This window comes from Myodes glareolus, chromosome 6, assembly GCF_982192425.1.
Source record: "Myodes glareolus chromosome 6, mMyoGla1.1, whole genome shotgun sequence".
Lineage (NCBI taxonomy): Eukaryota > Metazoa > Chordata > Mammalia > Rodentia > Cricetidae > Myodes > Myodes glareolus.
In genome coordinates this window covers 104,803,630-104,825,296 of record NC_142031.1, presented here as the reverse complement: position 1 = coordinate 104,825,296, position 21,667 = coordinate 104,803,630, and the positions used below count along the sequence as shown (strand labels likewise).

Here is a 21,667-nt window from a genome sequence, read left to right as displayed (position 1 = left end):
CTATTTCCTGCAGTCTAGCTTCCTCAGTACCAAAGTACTATGAAGCTGCCAAGGAATGGAAGCATTAAACAGTCCTACCCAGCTTGTGGCACCTATGAACCACAACAACGACCATTATGGCAAGGTACAATAGTGACACTCACATATTGATGATAACCAACATCTGTTTAAGTGGATTGGAGGCATACTTAACATGAGGAAAATCATGCCTGTTCATAGATGTCTAACCAGCTACCCATGGGTAATGAGATCATGGATCATAGAACAGAATGTACTACTTGCCACTTGATACACCAGCATAATTCCTTGACTAAATTCTAAATCCTATGTTTATACCTAAGGTAAGTGTAGCTATTACCACTCATCAAAGAAACTCCTCTTTACAGAAAATACAGACTCTCCATGGAAAACCACAACTGTAACAATGTGAAGATCAATGGTTTGTAGGGTGCCGAGCCCCAATAGACAAATCTGCAGCACAGTTCCTGAATCTCTGGCTCAGGGAACATCACAGAAAACGTAAGAAAAGGCTGTAAGGGTCAGAATTCTAGGAAGTCTGCAGCATGATTGCTTCTTTAGGAATTGGCTACATCAACACGACCTGAATAATTATAATATTCATAGCTACACCAACACAAAGAGGGGGAGAAGCTCATGTGGCCCCACTCTTAGACAAAACTTCAGGCAACTACTAACTTCTGAGAGAAGGAGAACTGGTATCTCTCAGGAATAAGTTCTCAGCCCAATACAACATTATCGGCCATAAAACCATATACATACAAACAACAAAAAATGGACCTGGCAGGTTGTATTTATACATTTGTATATATGCTGATACACACTTATATGTGTAACAATAATAATCAAAGAAAAAGAGACTATTAATTTGAGAATGGGATGGAACATGGGAGGAGTTGAAGGGAAATGACCTAGCAGGGGCTGGAGGGAAGAAGGGAAAGGAGTTGAAATAATTATATTTTAATTAAAAATATAAAAAATATATTTTTGATTTTCTCTGTCAAGCCAGGCTCCTTAAGAAATATAATAAAATATCAAGAGTGTAATGAAATGCCAAAAAGAAAAAAATGAAACAATGAAAGTTTATATATCATTAATTGCAAGGTAAAGTTGCTTAAAAATACTGAATTTTGTCTTCAACAAAGAACATGCAATAGGTGTTTGTTTGATGTTTTAACTACATAGATATTTGATAAGAGGCTGGGTTCTAAGTAACTGGACCAAAGCATGAATGAGTTCTAGATATTTTCCTTCTTATAATGCAATTTAATTTTTAAACCCATTAATCTTCCATCATATGACACATATACACAGTGTATATTCATCATGGTTACAAACTTGCAAGGCACAGAGTCTACAAGGGAAAATCAATGGGTGCCACATACCACCTTCTGCTGCATAATCTACCATTGTTTCAGTCTAAAATTATATTCATAATGCATTGATCTGTAGTGGGTATTAGTTCCAAAAGAGTTGATGGCTCTGATTCACCATGACTCATCAGTGCTAGGGCCATGAGTAAGCACAGGCCCTGTGTTTCCCTGATCCTAAGAGGGAAGTCCACCACTAAAATAAGCAGAGATTTTGCAAGTCTCCATCTACCCACTTCTCACCTACACCCATATTGGTCCATAGGCTTCCCAAAAGCCATCCTCAAACCAACAGATTTCTGCATAACTGAGCTAGCAGAAACTCTTACTGTTTGGTCAGTGTACATAATAGATTCAAAACTTAATTAGAAAGCAACAGAGATGCATACAAATAAAAATGTTTAGGCAACACAGTCCAGTAGAATCTTGGTAGTGAAGCACTGTCCTGGAGCATCACAAGCACCTTAAATAACATTACAACTCTCCCCTCCATTCACTGGTCGGGGTATGGAAGTTGTTTAGACATTAGATATAGAACTTGAGAAAACAATATTGCATAATGCTTTCAAGAACAACCATTTCATGCTTCTTCATGCTGAAGTACAGTGTTCAGTTACTGCCAATTTGTTTAATTAGGCCAAAGGAGCTTCCGTGGACAAATGGCTAAGGGAATAGGACATTAGTCAGAACATGTGCTGTCATAATGAGTTATCTTAATTGGGACCCAGAGCACTCCAGATGTTTGGCCGCTTTGCATTCATGGAAAACAACCCACAAGGGTGCTGGATTCTCATGCTAAGGGCAATTCATTTATCTGAGAAATAAGTTTGCTTTTTCTTTCAATGCATAGAAATCTATAGCAAGATACTTTCCCGAAGCAAGAAATAGTGTTACCCTCTGAGGAGGATGCATACTTCCTTCCGGTGACACACACACACACACACACACACACACACACACACACACACACATCCCTCCTCTGTGTGTGTATGTGTGTGTGTGTGTGATAGACGCTAGAGATAGATAGATGATAGATAGATAGATAGATACATGATAAATAGATAATAGATAGATAGATAGATAGATAGATAGATAGATAGATAGATGGATGGATAGATAGATAGATATGCATAGATAGAAAGAGAGATGAGATTATATATATGGATGGGCTTAGCTATTTGTGGAAAATAGCCTCAGAGTGTTTATCTTTGTGGAATGTGCAATAGTGCAGAGTACTGAAAATAGGCTGAGCACTGAAGTTAGTAAGAGCTAATTTTAAACTAATTAGAAAGGACTCCAGGTCCCAGCTACAACAATGCCAACTTGGTTATGGGAGAAAAGGTCGGGCAAATGCAAGAGTTCCCAGACTTGTGTCATTTTGGCCTGCTATTTTTGTTATACTATATATATGCTATAGAAATGGTAGGATAAGAAGGTAGATTGTTAAATCTATTTTTAAACCCAAATAGCAACTACTTAGTTATAAATATTTTACATTGATTTGGAATTTGTATATTGATACAAATTTAAGGTTATTTCTGTTAGAACATACTGTGCATACATTTCTCCTGTTGTTCAAGTTGTACCTATATAGGTCATCTAACAATCTAATGTAAATTTCTAGTCCCCGAAAGTTATTATTACAAACTATTTAGGACAGTAAAGAAATGCAGGTCTGTAGTTAGTCACTTATTGCAATCAAACTTGTAATCATGTTAGGTATGTTTTCAAGGTCAAACAGAGATATATTTTAGTTAGATATTTAGGAGGCCTTCAAACACTTCAGAGATCTACAGAAAATGACATTTAAGATATTTTAATAACATAGGTTCTTTTTTATGACAAGGCATGTCTACTCCTGGCAGCACCAATCTACTTCAGAAAAGACAATGAGCACAGATGAAACTCCACATGGAGTTTACTCCTTTTCTGTAGTAAAAGTAAGCTACTAGGCTTTGCCAAGACAAGGTAGGAAAGTCTTTCAGAATATCCTGCTTTATGTATAAGTCTGCCAGATATGTCAGGCCTGAAATCTGAAGATGAACGCTCCAACACTGCAGAGGAACGGTGGGTGACTGTCCAGGAAGCCAGCTGTTTCTATCGTGTCTCACAGTGTTTGGAAGTTGCTTGCTTGGACTTCCTGCTTACTCAGGGAATATTATTTCCTTCTCAGGTATATGATGGAGTTGGAGACTCTATAGTTACAATTTGTCCTTGCGACAAGATTCAGAAAAGAAATTCACTAAAGAAATGTAAAGTTTATAAGGTTGAGACTCAGAAGTTGATGGGGTAAGAGGTGATTGTGGCTTGCTCTTTTGTGTCTCTGATCTTTCAGCATTTACCCTGATATCTGAATCTGGGTTTTTAGTATTAAGACCAACTAGAATGATTTGAAGACACATTTATGGAGTACAGAGTTTGTGCCAATACAGTGAAGAAGACCTCTCAGGAGAATCAAAACATTCGAGAACATCTGCGTAAAGACAGTAATGTTTCCGAGATTAAGAACTAAGAAAACAATTAAGAACGACGAGAAGAAGATAGCAACACATCTGTCTGTAAAGGAGACCAAAAGGATGCTACAGGGCAATCTTGTTGCCAGGACACTAGCCACATAATAGGACCCAGTCTCACTCTTCCTAGCAGGTGCATTCCAAAGACAGATACGAGAATATGCCATCTTACAGCCTCCAGTGGATCTCAAAAGCAAGGACAGAAAGAAAGTCACTGAGAAACTCCATCAACTACCCCTGGATATCAAATACAATAAGACCCACTAAAATAATATTTCTAATGTTATTTCTGTATTTTGTCAGCCTAAGTACTGACTTATATATCCCTTTCAATTAATTCTCTAAGTAGAGGGTTTTAATGACCTAAAGGAAAGCAAAAGTGAAAATTATAATATTCTTTTCCACTTCATCCTACCACGAAGTGGCTTTAGTCTTGGTAAGGATTTTGAATGAAAATAGCATCAAGTCTCCAAAGCTTAATGCTCTAAGTCTTGCTGATTCCAAAGCACCAGTGAAGGATGTGAAACCCTCAGCCTATTTTCCTACAAGCTCATAAGCACAAGGCATACTGGGTCCCTTCTGAGACAGTTGCAGGTTGGTGTCATAGGTGGATGACAGGGACAGAGGGCAGGGTTTGTCACTATTTACTGCAGCCAGTTCATTGCAACAGTTCATGAACAGGATCAAGAATCACGTTCACAAAACAATCATCTTTTCTGCTTATTTGTTCCTGAGAACCTAGAACTTATTTAATCACTGCACCAATCAATTTAATACTTTTAAAAACTTGGGAATAATTCAGTTTAAGGGCACAGTTAAAATATGGTGTTATGAAGATGATCAAATTTAACTCACAATGCACGTGTAAAGACATCATGCCAGTTCTTTAAAAAAGCAACTAAATAAAGATTGGGAGGCAGCTCATTGTTAAAACCCTTGGCTAGTATGCACAGGCCCTGGGTTTGCTCCTCAGCATTGAAGAAGACAATGATGATGATGATTATGATGATGATGCTACCCTATGATGTTCAAGTTTCCTTGTTAAAAATTAGGGGCTTGATTTGATTCTATGCTTTCATGCTGTAGGAACTCAAATGGTGGAGCATGATCAGTTGTTAAATGCATGATGAGAAAGGTGCCTGAGTCCTGACTTTAAGGAGATACTGTTCCTCAACAGAGAAACTTCTGGACTGGGTTGCCTTGACTTGGTCTGATGATTGACAAAGAGCCTCTGGTATTTGAACAATGTTTCCCATTGGGAGTATAGTTAAGAAATCACCATTTTGTATTGCATTTTATTTCTGCACAATTCACTTTTTAGTCACAATTACTCAAGGAGAGCTCACTCAGTAGGTGAGTAGTTTCTGGTTACATGAGCAAGTTGGTGGGAAATTACCGGTGTGAGACACCTGGAGAGAGTTTTCTGATTGCTTTTAAAACAAGCAGCTTAAATATAAAGTTTTACATATGAAACTAAAGACAGGTGCCATTATGGCTACAGCAAGAGTGGTTGATACCTTCCCTCAATCTTATTTTTATTTTTATTATTTTATGGGTATGGTTGTTTTGCCTGCAGAGATGTATATATGACACATCTATGCAGTACCTGGAGATGCCAGGAGAGATAAGATGCCTTATCCCTGGATCTGGAATTGCATATGGATGTGAACCAATATGTGGGTGCTGGAAATCAAAGCCTGGTCTTCTTCAAGAGCAACAAATGGTCTTACCTGCTTAGCTTTTGTTTCAGCTTCCATTTATTTTTTTTGAAACTTTGTTTCATGTATCCCAGGATGGTGCTGAACCCAAGGATGACCTTGAACTTATTTTTATTTCTTTTTTTCAAAATATAATTTTACTTATTTTTTTGAGAACTTCAGGTGAGTATACAATGTGGTTTGAGCAAATCCATTCCTAAAACCTTTTAATAGGTATTAAAATTGTCATCCTCAAATTTCTTTTTATCCCTCAATTTGATTACCCAGCATTTGTTCTTCAAAGATATTCTATCCAAAGTATTTAACATACATCTTATTAAATAGGATATCATCAGGGAGATAAAATGCAAAGAATATGGTGGCCTTCACAAACACCACTTCTTAAAAGTCTGCTTTATCTGAATATCATGCCCATGCATGAAGAGGTGATGAGGAAGGAGGCAGGGGTACAGGCGAAACAATGAAATTTGTATAACAGATGAGGGTAGATGGCACCATCTAGAAGTCCCAGGTGGAGAGGGTAATGCAATTGCCACTCCCAGCTTTTAGATAAATGAAAAGTTGTTGGTTTAAAGTTAAAGCTGTATCCATGAGATACATCCCATAACAGACTTATTCATGACTCTGCAGGCTCATTAATTAAATGCTTTGTACTGTAGGCTCATCATTCATGAAGTTGCTCTACACTGCAAGCTCATTCATGATGCACATGGTACTGCAGACCCTTGGGACTCTGTAGGATCATTCCCTTCGATCCTGCCTTCTCACTGTCTTCAGTACTTGTTCTTGCTCATGAGAAATGGAGTCTAAGAAAGTACATTTTGATTCCCAGCCTAGCACTGAACAGATTCTCATGTTTCTTTTTTTTAGCAAAAGTAATAACTTATTCAAGATAAGAAATGTAAAAACTGAAAACATTAAACATAGCTTATTTATGTTGTACCATCGGTGGCTGCAAGTTCATGGATACGCAATGCGTGTTTGTCTAATGAATTGCGGTCAGCAAGTCTAGAAATAGGTTTTTTTTATGAAGTTTTCTACAGAGAACATCAGGAAGGAAGAGGAGGTGTACAGAAAACATTTGTGATGAGACAGTACACTGGAGAGGAAGACACAGCGGGTGTTTGCGACTTGCTGCCGACAGAGGCTAGTGCTCCTTAAGGCAATGAGGCCTCATTCAGGGTAGAATGTGAGGACACATTAACAGCCCTGCTCCCCTCCTGGCACAAGGCTAACACATTTGCTGCCGTCGTACACTCTATGAAAACCGTGACAAGAATGACACTCTTACCATCTGTTTTCTTTGAATCATTTCCGGTGCTGGAGTGATCCTTCTTGTCTGCCTTATTTTTCCCATCTTTCAAGTCACCTGCAAACAAAAAGCATGACAAACTGAGTGTGTGCAGCTGAGGAGGTAGAAACGCTTCCAACCTGTCAGGGTGAGACAGCACAGAGGCGTGAGGGAACACATACCCTGGTATCAGTATCATCTGTGGCCACGTGATAGGTTCTGAAAATCGGATGACAGGCAGACATGAAAACTAGAATATCCGCTCAAACAAGGTTGTACTTACGTCATAGCTATTTTTCTGAGAAAAACAATTCAGTTCTGTTGTTAGGCTGTGAAGTAAGGGAAAACCTGGAATGTATGTAAGCTATACTAGTTAATAGCTAGCTAGCTATGTAAACTAATAGTTATGTTTTAGTTTCTTATCTGCGGAATGGGAATAATAATGTCTACTGTGCATACAGGATGGTGGGCAGATGCACCTGAGCCATTTAAGTACTAAATGTAACACACTTTGTGCAGCTCGAAGGCAGTGGTCCCAATTCTAAGATAGAGCTGCCTGTGTTATTCGAATTAATGGGCTTGTCAAACTATCGTTTTCCAAAGTTAAAAATACTATTCTCACAAAGGTGAGCAAACATATGTAAAGAATGTACATAACTCATCGATGAGAGAAAGAGAACAAAAATGATCCTAAGGATAAAACAAGGAAGTGGGTATCTACAGGCGCCGTAGAAGTGTGTTCAAGCAAGGCTGGGATAAAATAGACAAAGTGTTAATAACCAAAGGATAATGCACATGACTTTCAGGCAATCTCTGTACAAGTCAGACTCTCTTCTCTACCAAATAACTTTACATTATGTGAATCAAGTACCAAAAAGAAAATTTAAACACACCTGTATCCACCAAAATTACGGGTCAGCAAGCTATGGTCCAATCTGGTAGGCCACCCATTACAGTTAACGACATGTTACTGACACTTGGCAGGTGACTTACCCATATCTACCAATTGTCTGTGGTGGTTTCATTTTGCAACAACATAGTTGAATGTGTATGGCCGAGACAGACTGCTTACGAATATTGCCCATGTGGCCTGCTATGGAACAAGGAGTTACCCCTTGTTGAGAATAGCCACCCTCCATGATCTGCTTCATAAATGGAGTAACATTGATGAGAACAGAGGGGTGCCTTGTACCAGCCTCATTCCCAAGTCTTTGACACTTTTGTTACTAGTTTTACTAATGGCACCTTTTTTTTCTCACCCCCATACAGCCAGGAACACCTTATTATTCAAATTCTACGTAATCACAGAATAGATAAGATCCTAGCAGTAAAGTTTGCAGCGAGTTGAGGTGGCAGGATAAGTACGAGTGAAGAATTTCATCCTTCTTCAGTGTGTGCTGCAGTGTGCCAAGTGCTTTGCACATAATCACTGCATTGGCATCTTAAACAACCCCCGTGTGAAGGATCCACAGTGGAGAATGCATCACGGACTCCTTTGGCAAGTCAGTGAGCTACCAACTCACCTAGTGCTGGGGGATGCTTTCCACATGGAGACATCCCTAGGCAGCACTGTAGCCAGAAGAGCAAAAGCTGCCCCAGGGGACCACCACTAACACATGTTTCAGCTGTAACTTTGGCCTCACCATCTACCCTAGCCTTACATCTACATCTTCCACCTGACAGTGACTATCCGTCTGTCTGAAGCTACCTTTCAGAAAATGGTTTTGAATAAGGACCAATGATGCTTCTATAAAGTGACAGTGTTTGAGCTGATTTACAAGGAGTTGGCCCCAGGCCAACACTTTCAGGGAAGAAATAACAGGACACATGAATGGGTCTGGTTCCAGAGGCCCAGCTCTCCCCTACTGTGTCTGCAGCCTTCCTGTGCACTTAGATTTCAGGCTCTCCAGTGCTGTTTTCATCTTAAAGGTCTTTTCCTTTTCTAGGAAGAAATGGTAACAGTAGGGTAACTTGAGGCTATTTTTGGCTGTGATATATTCTATAGAATATATAGAATCCTTTCAACAACTACACCAAGGGCTAGAAACTAGGCCTCATGACTCCACTGCCTGGTTTTGTGTGATCCACACAGTAAGACTGACTTCTATACCTACAGTTGATTAAAAATGAACATGTGACATGAATATTGAGTTGTATTCAAATTCCATTGTCCATAGTAAAATCCTACTTGGCTACAGCCTCACTTATGTGTTCAAGAACTGTCCTTAGCTGTGGATGATGCTGAATAGCTGTGATGCAAAGTACACAGGCTGTGAGGTCAAAGGGATTTAGCATCTGGCCCATTACAGAGAGCATGTACCATCCGTGTCTTCTGCACAGTGGCAGGGCTTGGCCTTCCTCTGATCCCCACCTCTTTCTAACAGTCCTGGGCTTGGCAGATAGTAAGCAAGTGTTGGCTATCGAACAGAGAATGGGGATTCCCAAAAGCCAAGGATTTCTACTCGATGAGTGCTTAAGTCTTTTAATATCAGAGTTTTAATTTTCTCATCTGTAACATGGAACCATATCTATGTTAGAATCTATATACATACCTGTGTGAATGTGTATGTGCATGCATGTACATGGATGCACAAGTGTGCACACACACCTGTGGAGGCCAGAACTTAGCCTTGTGTATCTTTTAATCACCATCAACCTTGTGTTTTGAGGCAGAGTCTCTCACTGGCTTGGCTACCATGATTATTACTGAACACTCACAAGAGGCTGGGACTCTGAACAGGTTTTATATGTATTTTACACAGAAGGGGGAAAGGTTATATATTTTAACTAAGGTCTCCAAGAAAAGAGAAGCAACAAGACTGTGACTTGAACACAGATCTTTTTGCAAAGGTGCCTGTTATTCGGTCAGAACCTGGCATTTGCAAGCTTCAGGAACAGATCTGCCTGCCCATCTGGAAACAGAGGAGCTGGTTCCCTGTCTCGACACACACCTTAATCTCTCCGTCAATCTAGCTGAAAGCCTCTCCCCAACCTGACTCAGACTAAAACGTTGAAAATCAGAAACCATCCTGGTGCCGGAGAATTATCTGTATTCTGTCAATCATATTTTAATAAAACGCTGATTGGCCAGGCAGACAGTATAGGCAGGAAAGCCAGACAGGAAGTAGAGGTGGAGCAAAGAGACTGGGAGTATTCTAGGAAGCTCCCTTGCCATTCCTGCCAGACCACCAGAAGAGGCAACATGTGAGCTGTCACGCTGAAAAAGGTACCAAGCCATATGGCTAACATAGATCAGAATAATGGGTTAAGATAAATCATAAGAACTAATAAGAAGCCTGACCTAATGGGCCAATCAGTTTATAATCTTATGGAGTCATGTGTGTAATTTTCTTTGGGACTTGCAGGCTGTGGGGTACCGGGTGGGACAGATACCCCAACAAACCAGCCCTCATGTTACACCATCCCCTTCTGAAGACACCCCAGACTGTTTCCTCTTCTCTCTACCTTAGCCACCCACAGCAATTTCTTCCTTTGTGTAGGACTCTTGGGAAGTTGATTCTGCTGCTCTACCGTCCCTCATCTCTGCATCACGTATACATTTCTTTAGGATTATTTGTGAGGGTGTGAGGGTGTGAGGGTGTTTATTTCCCCACAGCATCACAGGTTTCTCCTACCCTTTCCATTCCTACACCCCTCAGACTAACATAGAGTTTGACAGAAAGTTGTCAATAAATGTTTATTGCATTAAATACAAGAACTCATCAGTTCTCTGAAAATGTTGGTGGCTCATTGCCCTCAGTTCGCCTGGACCATTTGGATTTTAGAGTTGAAAACCTGTAGGGAAGGTTTTCAACTACAGTCAAACCAGGCTGACTGGTCCCCTAATGTGTGTGCTTGAGCCATTTCAAGGTCCAGACACACACTTTGGGAACAGGTCCCCTGCAGACTGACGCCTGACTTGATTAAAGGGATGGGATATTTATTTGAAAGGTTGACTTTTCTCTACTCATTTTGGAAGTTAGCAATCCAGGCTGGGCTTGTTCTTAGGAATTTGCACCACTTGTAAGAGTCTCCAGGGTATCAGGAAAGGCCAGAGAGGTGGAGCTAAGTTGTTGGTGGCCATAGGATGGGATCCTGATTTGGATCTCAGGAGGAACATGGAGCTATGTGAGCTGCCAGCAAAGGGAGGGTGTCACCAGTTTCTGCTTGCCACATCATTATCACCCCCAAAGAGCCTTTCCCAGGCAGCCCCTTCTCACCATTCTGCTGTTTTTCTCCTGTCTTGTCGCCTTTGGGGTTCTTCGCCTTGTTTGTACGGGCTCCATTGACTTGACCTTTCATTTCTCCTGATGTCTTCTTCTCAGCTTTGCCTTGTTCAGTTTGGCTTTGGGCTTCCATTTCCTTTTGCTTTTCCTCAGCAGCCAGGCGAGCCTTCTCTTCAGCTTCCTTCTTGGCTTTCTCTTCTACATCCAGAGCAATGAGGAAGGAGAAAGAGAGGTCTACCATTAGGACAATGACCTTCTTGGGAAAATAATCAACAACAATGTTCATGGGAAACTAGTACAGTAAAATGACCTAAGGGGTCTATTGAGAGTGTTGGATATATTCTTGATTAACTCAAGTCAGACTGACACGTGTATTTAGCATATCAGTAAGACAGACCACGTCTGAAAGCAGTTAGTTGGGAGGGGGTCTGGAGAACATAATAATGGCAATGCAACTGTGATAGCAAGCTGTTCTTACTGCTGATAACCTCTAGCGAATGTGCCCTCATGCAAGATTATGCTCAGCAGTCTTCAAAGGTTGTTTCTGATCATCCTGAAAACTAGTTTGTAACCCTATTTTATGGGTATGAAAATAAAGACTAAGAGACATGATCCCACTTCCCCCAACCATAGTAAGACACACATATGTCATACACACACATGTATGTATATATGGTATTTTATATGTGTATATATAAATGTACACGGTATTTTATATGTATATATGGTATTTCACATTATATAAGTATACGTACACTATGTATATGCATAAATATATGTACACACACATATATATGGTATTTTATGAGGCATGCTTAGAAAATGGAACCTAAACAGTAACATCTGAGTGTGGAACAAAAATTTGGGGGAAATAACCATCATTAGAAGACTACAAAATCAAGCTAGAGTTTGTGAATTTAAGAGGTAGGCTAAACCTCATAAAACTAAAAGCAAGTCCCCAATCCCAAGGTATTCAACTGTCCTCAGGATGAGGCGGAGCCTTCAGTTTGGTCAGGAATCTGCTCTGGGTTGCCCCTTTGACTGATTATCCATATTATTTCTAACACAATTGACTGACTATGTGCTTAATGAAAATACAGTGTAAGTGCATACTTATATCAAATATCTATGAAAGGAGTGACTCATTCATGCAGCTGGTACTTACTGAGCAGCTATATCGTCAAGAATAACTTTAGAAACTGGGGATATGACATCAAGCATGACAGAACCATGGAGAACCTTATAATCGAGTAAACAAATGGCTAAGTTTGAATGTTGAAGGCTGATTGGAAAAACTGGACATAGAGACAGGACAGGATGGAACACAGTCAGCACAGGGCAAGAGGTGGCTTTAAACAGAGGTATGGAGACGCTTTTCTTGAGAAGACAGAATTTGACCAAGGCCTCAGTGATGAGAAGCTGACTAGAAAATCATATGTAGAAACTGTAGCATTCATCAGAGAAACTAAACAACATGGAAGCCATAGAAGGAACATGCTCCTTGCGTTCATGCATGTTGAACTGGTCCCTGAAGGAGATTTGGCAAGGAGTTAGTCATAGACAAAGTGCTCAAATGACCAAGGACAAGTACAGATCAGATCACAGAGGCTGGAGGGCATAGCAGGTCTGGACTCTAGAGAACAGCACCTAAGAAAGGCCCTTAAAACAGTCAAACCCCTTGGAAGTTCTAGAGGTTTGCCCCGCAGAGGTCACTCTAAAGACACTCCTGACATTAGCAACCTCCTCTAGGAAAAGCATTATTGCATTTTTTCTACAGATGAGTGAAAAACTCCTCACCTCCCATCACCAGGGGCCTTTGTCTTCCCCTGGGCTAGTGTTGGTCTTTGAACTGTTTTCATTCAGTATGATTGCTTTACTCTAGTGAGTCCCAGAGAGCTGGTGCGTCTGATGTTTTCCTTTATGTTCGCTGCTAAAGCACTCCAAGTCCCATTCTGTCCCAGTTTGGTGGGTTCACACAGCTCTATGATATGCATTCATTTTTGTGACTGTTCATGATGCCTAACTTTATTTTTACTTTTTAGGCCCTTCTATTTGTTTATTCCAGGGGTCTTCTTTAACATGGCCTGGCGTTTTTATTCATCATTTCATTGATCCAGCAATCCATCCATCTGATAACTCATTCGTTCTCTCATCCAAATCTAAGGCCTGGCCTCATCTCAAGCAAATTTAATCAGATTCTTAAAGGAGAGGGATCAGGATAGGATATCTCAAATGTTTCCTGGGCAATTTTAGCACACAGCAAGTATTGAGAAGCTCTGATGTCAAGTCTATTAGCCTTTCAGTGCATTATAATATTCTTCCCCTCGACAAGATGCATTTACAAATGACAGTGAGAGGGTATAAAATATTTCTTTACAAATAACAATCATATCCATATCTAGCACTTGACGACTTCTGACTTCCACAAAAAAATGTAAACGAAAAGGTGGAAGAGCGTACTTAAAAAGATGTTGGGTAGACAGGTCAAGCACAGGGATTGGGGGGAGGGTCCCTAGGACATTCATTCAGGCTTCCTTATATCCCTAGGTGTTTTGAGGATAGGGCAAATATCACACCCATCACTGTTTGGCATAATGCATAGCATACATCATGTGCTCCTGAAGTTTTGATAAAGCCATGAGATGTTGCTTATGCACATGATTTACAGGAACTGTCAGTGTAACCTAGCACCTTAGACTGATACAACACCCAAGTATACATACTCTCTGGTCCTATTCTGATAGTAATGCTATGCAAACATTACCTTTCTTAACTTAAAATAAATGTAAGTAAAAAGATGACTGTTTTTTTCCTATTATACTCATAGATCAGTGAAACTTTCTCTTGAGTATTTTGAAATAAATACAGACTCCACAGTCAGACAATGTACAGAGAGTGAAAGTTCTTAAAACACTCAACCCTTATGGAATGTCTCCATCATATCCCTCTACTCAGGGCTCAGGGAAACTAGCAGAAGAGGAGTCAGAAGGAACCGAAGAGCCAGCGGGGACGGAGGACACCAAGGAAACAAAGCCCTCTAAATCGACAAGATCAATGCACATATGAATTCACAGATACCAAGGTTGCATGCACAGGGCATGCAAAGGTCTGCCCCGGGTTCTCTGAGTATGTATTATGGCTTCCAGTTTAGTGTTTTATGGGACTCCTGAATGCAAGAGCAAGTGGGTCTCTGACGTTTGTTCTTTTGTTTGTCTTCTCCAACCCCAATGTGATAGCTTTTGTTTAGTCATATTCTATTTAATTTGTTCTAATTTTTTAAAAGATGACTGTATTTATTAGACCGAGGCAAACAGAACCAAGGAGAGGCAGTCATTTATATTTAGAATGCACTATCAGAGAAGATTAGCTATGGCCATCTTCAGAGACTCATTACTGCATTACTGAGTGTGTGGCAAACTTCCAACACTCAAAAGATCTCCAAGTTGAACAGCATTTAAATAAAACTGGAAGCTGTTAAATTGCACTTTACTATGGAAGATCATACAATATTATCTTAGAAAGAAAAACTCATTTGACAACTGAGTCAGATCAATTTTTCATGGGAGATGTAGAATAACAACTGAGAAGAAGAGGAGGGAACATTCCTGATGCAAACCCATATTTGCTCAAGTGTAGCTGACATAGAAAAGTTATTTTAAGTTAACAAACGATAGCTCTTTTTAAAACACGATCAAATCAGATATGAGCCTATCCCAAAGTATGAATCCCTTCGGTGCAAAAACCTTCTAATAAACTCTCACAATGGCCCCACAATGCTCTATTCACCCAACAATGCTCTATTCTCTGACTTGTGTGTGTGTCATCAGCCATAGAGTATACAAAGAGCTGCTAGTGATGCCAGAGAGACAACAGCAAACACATATAACACTAAAATCTTATCTGCACAAGGTTGATTACTTTTCAACTGCAATCAGATTCCTTTACATGCTTAGGGTGAATTTATTGGTATAGATACCATCGCTCGATAGTGAGACCAGGTCAGTAAGACACTGACAGTCTGCACAGACCGCATGTTCCAGTAATGGCATGGATACAAGGAAGTCATTTATCAGGTCTTAGATAAAGACTCCTTGGTATCCCAAGGCTTCCTGGCGTGTAGGCTATAAACTTTTTTATCTGTTTTCTTTTGCTCCTCTTTCATCCTATCTTGGGTTGATGTGATATGAAAATAACCAACAGAAGGCACCTCAAGAGTTTGAGTGTGACAGAGTCCTTGGGATCTGTAAATCATGCTATTCCCACAAGCTTTGAGGCTACTTACACTGAATGCCCATATGATCTCAAAATTGTACTTGAGTCTTTATTCAATGTCCTCTGTAAGGAATGACCATATAGATTCCTTAATGGAAATGCCACTGGGCTACTTAGTCCTTTATGTACTCTGAGCTGCTGACTTATACAGTAAAGACAGAGAGATGCGGGGGACAGAGTGAGAATAGAAACATTAGACAAGAGATAGGAATCTAACTGGTTGACGTAAGTGTATATATACATACATGCATATATATGCATATGCATATATATATATATATATAATCTCTCAATTATGCTCTATACAGAAACAAGAAGGACACTGAGGGCCCCTAAGAGCTCAGAAGGTGTCCTTTTAACAGCTTCCTATGTACACTAGCTGATGGAAAATGTCAATCAATCGCAGAAATCCAAAACTGATCAATTGACACAAAAATGTGCCAAAGGAATATAATGAAATTGCAAAGCTTCTTGCTAAAATAGAAATAAATGTTAAAGATAAAAACTGAGCACTTATTTAGAAATAATGCGCTGAGCTGGAAAGTTGGCTCAGTGGCTCAGTGGTTCCCAGAGGCTCAGTGGCTCAGTGGTTCCCAGAGCACCACATGTTAGCCTACCAGCACCTCATTTGAGAGAATCTGATTCTCTCTTATGATCTTTGAGAGCATAAGGAACACACACAGTACAAATATATATATATATGTATATATATATATATATACACATACACACACACACAGGCAAAACACTCTTGTATAAAAGTAAATCAATGAAACTTTTTCAAAAAGTGTAAAGTTAAGCTGTGTGGGGAAAAACACCATTCTAATCAGTAGACTGAGAACTTCATAGTTTTCAACAAAAGTTGAGTGCTGATAAACAAGCAAAAATGAATGTCTCAGCAAGTGTGGAGAATCATATGTGACACATTATCTCACTTATTGAAACTCACTGTCCAATAAAGAAATGATGTTTTTGAGAGAGTAAACGTAGGTGGTATAGAGACTCAGCAAAGCAAATGGCACATGACAGACTAGGGCTAGGCAGAAACTGTAGAACACTTTGACACCTAAAATATTATCCTTAATATGTAAAAATTATTATGACTCAACAATAAGAATGTGGATACCCTAATGGGAAATGGCAGTAGGGAGAAATGGGCAGTTTTACTGTTATTGCATCTGAGGGAGAAAATTTGATTTTTAAAAAAAAGGCCATGAAGGAATTTAGCATAAAAAATTTTTAAAGTTCTTATCTCTGTTGCTAGAAGAATCCCATAGCTTCTTTTGAACTTTCATGTTGATAACTTTATTACATGCATCAATGACTTGGAACCCTAACACTTAGTAATGGAGGAATATCTCAATAATTGTATCATCAGACTATTCAGCATCAGTAAAAAAAATAAATGTCCAAGGCATGAAAAAATAGAATGTAAGTGTCATTGCATTATAAAACTGATTTCTATCTGTATACACAGCTGAGCAAAACTAGATTGGTTCAAAGCACTGGTCAGAGTTACTGATATCTAGATAGGGTAGTTTTACCCCTTAATAAATGCCAGTCTATTTCTTAATTCTGAGCTAGTGTAGGATTCCTTTTTTAAGCGTCCTCTCTCAACCATCAGGTGTGCACATTGTTTTCTTTCTTTTGTGTTTATGTATGCATTTGTGTGTGTGTGTTTTCCTCAAGTGTTATGCCACCTTTTTTCACCCCCAAGACAGGGTCTTTCACTGGCCTACAGCTGTTTATGTGGGATTAGGCTGGCTAGGCAGTGAATTCAAGTGAGCAGCCTGTCTCTTCTTCCCCATCACTGGGATTACACATACATACCCCTCTTCAGGCTTCATTTATACATGTGTTACCCTGTGGGCTACCCCCTTCACCCCTCCTGCACCCATTTCTAATATCGTCAGGCACATCCCAGCATCCTTCAAATTCTACCTACTGAAGGTCTTCCTGAATGCCCCACCCAAGCACAGTTGGGGACAAGATCTTTCATACTTCTTAAAATACTTTCTGTATCCCTAGCTGCAAAGCTAGGGCATTTTAAAAAGATGAGGTGTTTACCGTCCCTTTGAAAGGACACCATCTAATGTTTCCCAGGTGATTAGTTCAGAAGGTAATTTCAGTAACAAAGGTAATTGCAAGCAAATGATTTTGAATGACCTCTTTAAATTGTGTTTTGTCAGAAACTGGATGTCCAAGTGTAATGATCATGGGAGAGTGTTCTTTTGATGGTGCAGTAGCCTGCCAACAGGGAGGATTTAAATGCTTGATGCATTTGAATGGTCCCCAAGTGCTTACAATTAAAATATACAGCAGCTGTTGGCATCCTTCATAGCTCAGGGTGCAACATCTGCCTCCAAATAAGAGTATTTCAGTTATGCCCCAAGAACAACATATATCTAAGCCTCTTGCCTTACCTGCACCAGTTTTTGCAGTATTTTGCTAGCAAGTCAGTGTTGGGCCCTTGAAACAACCCTGCAGGGTGCTTCTCTCCAGCCAGTGTGGGGACTGCGGAACCTACTGCTAGTACTAAGAGTTAGTTGTCCCCTGGTTTACATGCATTGAAACATCGGTCCTGAATTTAAATGTTGATTGGAAGTGGAGAGATAATGAGGACTTGACCATACCTCGAGGGTGAGACCTCCACAATGACTTTAATTGGGATATAGGCACAGAGATTCAAGTTTGCACACTGGCTCTGTCTCTTCGCGTGATGTCTTCCACCATGAAGTAAGCAGACCAGATGCCAACATCATTCTCTTGATTTTTTGTAAATTATGGAGTATCAAATATTTGGCTACAGGGATAGAGAATACTCCAAGACACCAGCCATCCTACCTTTCTTCCACAATGCTGACACAGGCAGAGTGCCAGCTCAGGTGTTGTTTGAGGACACAGTCTCAACAACCTTGGCTGCTCGTGGGGTTTGGGGCTCAGGGATGTTGATAATAAGTACAAGGTCTTGACTGAATTCTTACTCAGCCTTTGTATCAAACCCTAACACAGTGGTTCTAAGCCTTGCTAATGCTGTGACCCTTTAATACAGTTCCCCATACTGTGGTGTCCCCCAACCATACAATTATTTTTGTTGCTACTTTATAACTGTAACTTTGCTGCTGTTATTAATCATAATGCAAATATTTAATGCAGACTATATGAATTGTGCCCCCGTGCAAGGGTTGTTTGACCCCCAAAAGGATCATGACCCACAGGTTGAGAACTATTGCTCTAACGTAAGTGTCCTTCCTATGAACCCATAGTATAGGAAATTCCATAACAGCCCTTGGCACTGGGCATGGAGTCTAGAACATAGATGGCATACAATAGGTGCCAACAGACACTGAGTGCCGAGTGCCGTTGAAGGTTCACCTCTACAAGGCCGCTGCAATCAGTCCTATTACTGAGCATCAAGAGTCATTTCACATGTGTGACCCTCCCTGAGATCTGGCATCACAGATCCATGTGCTTCCTGTGTGCATGTGACGCTCCACCTAAACACTGTGATCATGGCATAGGTGCCAATCATGCTCAGTAATAAAAACAACTGTGAACATATGAATTAAGCCCCAAGAAGCACGGATTTTCATATTTTTCTGTGCGTAATAGCAGGAGTCACAGCTTTTTCCAGTATGCACTTTGAGGAGATTTGCTTCAGGAAATTTCAGTGTACTTACAAATTATTATCCCCTCAAAACAACGAGCAAATAATATCAGTTCCGGGGTTGGAGCAATGAGGAAAACCCTGAATTTGACAGGATGTTTAAAGTTCCTGGAAGGAAATTAAAGTTTCTCATACCCTAACACGAGAGGCAGGCAGCTGTTGGTGGGGCTTTACCTAGGCAAACGAGGACTGAGAGGCTTTACCACTGTGGCATCTGACATGAAATGTAATACAAGGTAATATAGCAGAGACCAGGAAATGACAATCTAGGCCTGTAGAACTCCACAATGGAAAGCGGTTTAGCTGTGCTACACAAAGACCCAGGGAAGAGATGCTTGGAGGTCTACCACATTCTACCATGCATTGAACAGAGCGAGAATTGGCAGATGGCAGTACCCAACATTCAGCACCTCCATTCCCTGGAGCAAAGTGCTTCACTTGAAAGACCTGCAAATCACAGAAGGCATCCACTTGTTTTGCAAGTGGATATGAAGTTTATCTGGATAATTCTAGAAGAAGATTCTTCCTAAAGAGCACATTACCTTTGGGCACCTTGGCCCGCCACCGCTCCCGATTGATGTGCACCACCTCTGTCCAAGTGGCTTTAAAACTCTTGTAGTCAACAGGGATGACAGAATTGTTGATGGGAGCGCTTCCTTCTGACCCAGAACTCTTGACACCTGATCGCTTTGCATCTGAGGAGTTGATGCTGTTCAAACTAGAGAAGAAAAGAAATCACACCGAAGATGAGTTGGCGCCAGAGTCTGCAGCATGCAGGCAGTGAGAAAGCCCACAAAAGACTGGGTAGTATTTGCCGAGTTGCCATCATGATACCCCAGGGCCCTGAGCCTTGTTGGAGATGCAGGTTTACATATAAGACAGGTAGGAAATCTAAGCTTTAGCAGAAAAAAATACAAACCCTGCATCTTCGTGTGTGTCACAGTATTCCATACGTCTGTCTATGCTGACTGGGCATTCTCTCTTTTGGTACCCAGAATCCCCTGACATTTATTTGCTCTAGTCTGTTCTTTGAAATGAACTAATTTAAATTTGGAGTTTTATTTGCTTCGTGATCCATCTACTTGCTTCCACACTGATCAGCTTTCCAATTTACTCAGCAAACTGGTCCCTTTTCCCCAGCTCTACCCTTCTGGACTCAAGATCCCTCTAATTTTATGATTATTAAATTGTGTTTGTTTGTTTGTTTGTTTATATGCACACGCCAGGGCACACATGAGTAAGTTAGAGAATAATATCCAGGAAGTGTTTTCTTCTTTGATCAGGTGGGTCCTGGGCATCAAACTTGGATCATCAGGCTTGACGGCATACATGAGCCATTTTATTGACCTTCAGAATCCTTCTAATCTGGGTTCCCCCAAGCTCAGAGAAAGCAATGATTTCTTTATGTTCCTTAGGGATGGTGGATTAACAGACCATGCCAAAGATCTAATTTTAAATTAATTCTATTTTGTGCTTTAACCATGGGCTATATTGCAAATACCAGAAGGTAGCATTCATCTGATGAAGTATTGTATATTCTGAAGTAGCTATACCAGTTAGTGCAATAAATCAGATCTGAAAATGATAATAAAGGGTTGGTTACTCGAGTTCATTCTAGCCTGTACCTGAAGAGAGAAGAAAGGATGTAGACCTATCAAGGGCTTCTATCCTCGGTGTTTAGCTTCTTTAATGTGGGTTCATTCATCTTAAGCAACTTTGAGCTCCTCCTTCTTTGCTTTCTCCCCATTTACTTATTTTCCTGATCATTCCTTTTCATATTTTAAAATCAATTCTACCTACATCCTTTATAATAAAGAGCAAAGCTTTGCAATGATGTGTAGGCAAGCTATCATTACAATGGCGTTAGCAACGGCTACTAGTCATGCTAGAAATAGTGAAGTGGTGGTAGTGGTGGTGGTGATGGTGGTGGTAGTGGTGGTAGTGATGGTGGTGGTAGTGGTGGTAGTGATGGTGGTGGTAGTGGTGGTAGTGATGGTGGTGGTAGTGGTGGTAGTGATGGTGGTGGTAGTGGTGGTAGTGATGGTGGTGGTAGTGGTGGTAGTGATGGTGGTGGTAGTGGTGGTGGTGGTAGTGTTTTGGTGGTGGTTGTGGTAGTAGTGATGATGGTGGTAGTGATGGTGGTGGTGGTGGTGTTTTGTTTTTGTTCTTGGTGGTGGTGATGGTGGTAGTGGTGGTGTTTTGGTTTTGTTGGTGGTGGTGATGGTGGTAGAGTTGGTGGTCGGGACAGTTGTGGCCATAGCAGTGGTAGTGGTGATGGCAGTGCTAAGATAATGGTGGTAGCAAGAACAGAGGTGACAGCAGCTATGCTAGCAGAATCAGCAATGTCAATAAAGTCTAAGTGCCAGCTTTACAGTAGCCAACACTTCTACCATGACAGGTCTTCCAATGATCTTATAAATACTGAATAATTCAATTAACCTGTGAGCGCCATAATCTTATTTTCTCAAATAAGTAACCCAAGTGTGATGGAAAAATCGCTCAATGAGGGATTATCTAGATCAAGTTTATTAGTTTGCATATTGGTGGATCATTGTCTTGATTACATTAATTGAAGCGGGAAGATCAAGCCCA

At 40.4% G+C, this 21,667-nt stretch overlaps 1 protein-coding gene across 9 annotated transcripts in view; it reads right to left on the bottom strand.

The window, feature by feature from the left end:
• The window catches only part of Pde1c (phosphodiesterase 1C), a 445,757-nt gene that overhangs the window by 55,197 nt on the left and 368,893 nt on the right, over positions 1 to 21,667 (bottom strand). For all 9 annotated transcript variants that reach the window (XR_007233288.3, XR_007233289.3, XM_048440405.3 and 6 more), the window contains 3 exons: positions 19,618 to 19,793; positions 11,131 to 11,334; positions 6,911 to 6,988 (listed from right to left, as the gene is read on the bottom strand). Coding sequence is in view for 7 of the 9 variants with exons in the window: in XM_048440405.3 (XP_048296362.3) it covers positions 6,911 to 6,988; positions 11,131 to 11,334; positions 19,618 to 19,793 (458 nt within the window). In the remaining 2 variants the exon portion in view is untranslated. The remainder of the gene's footprint in view (positions 1 to 6,910; positions 6,989 to 11,130; positions 11,335 to 19,617; positions 19,794 to 21,667) is intronic.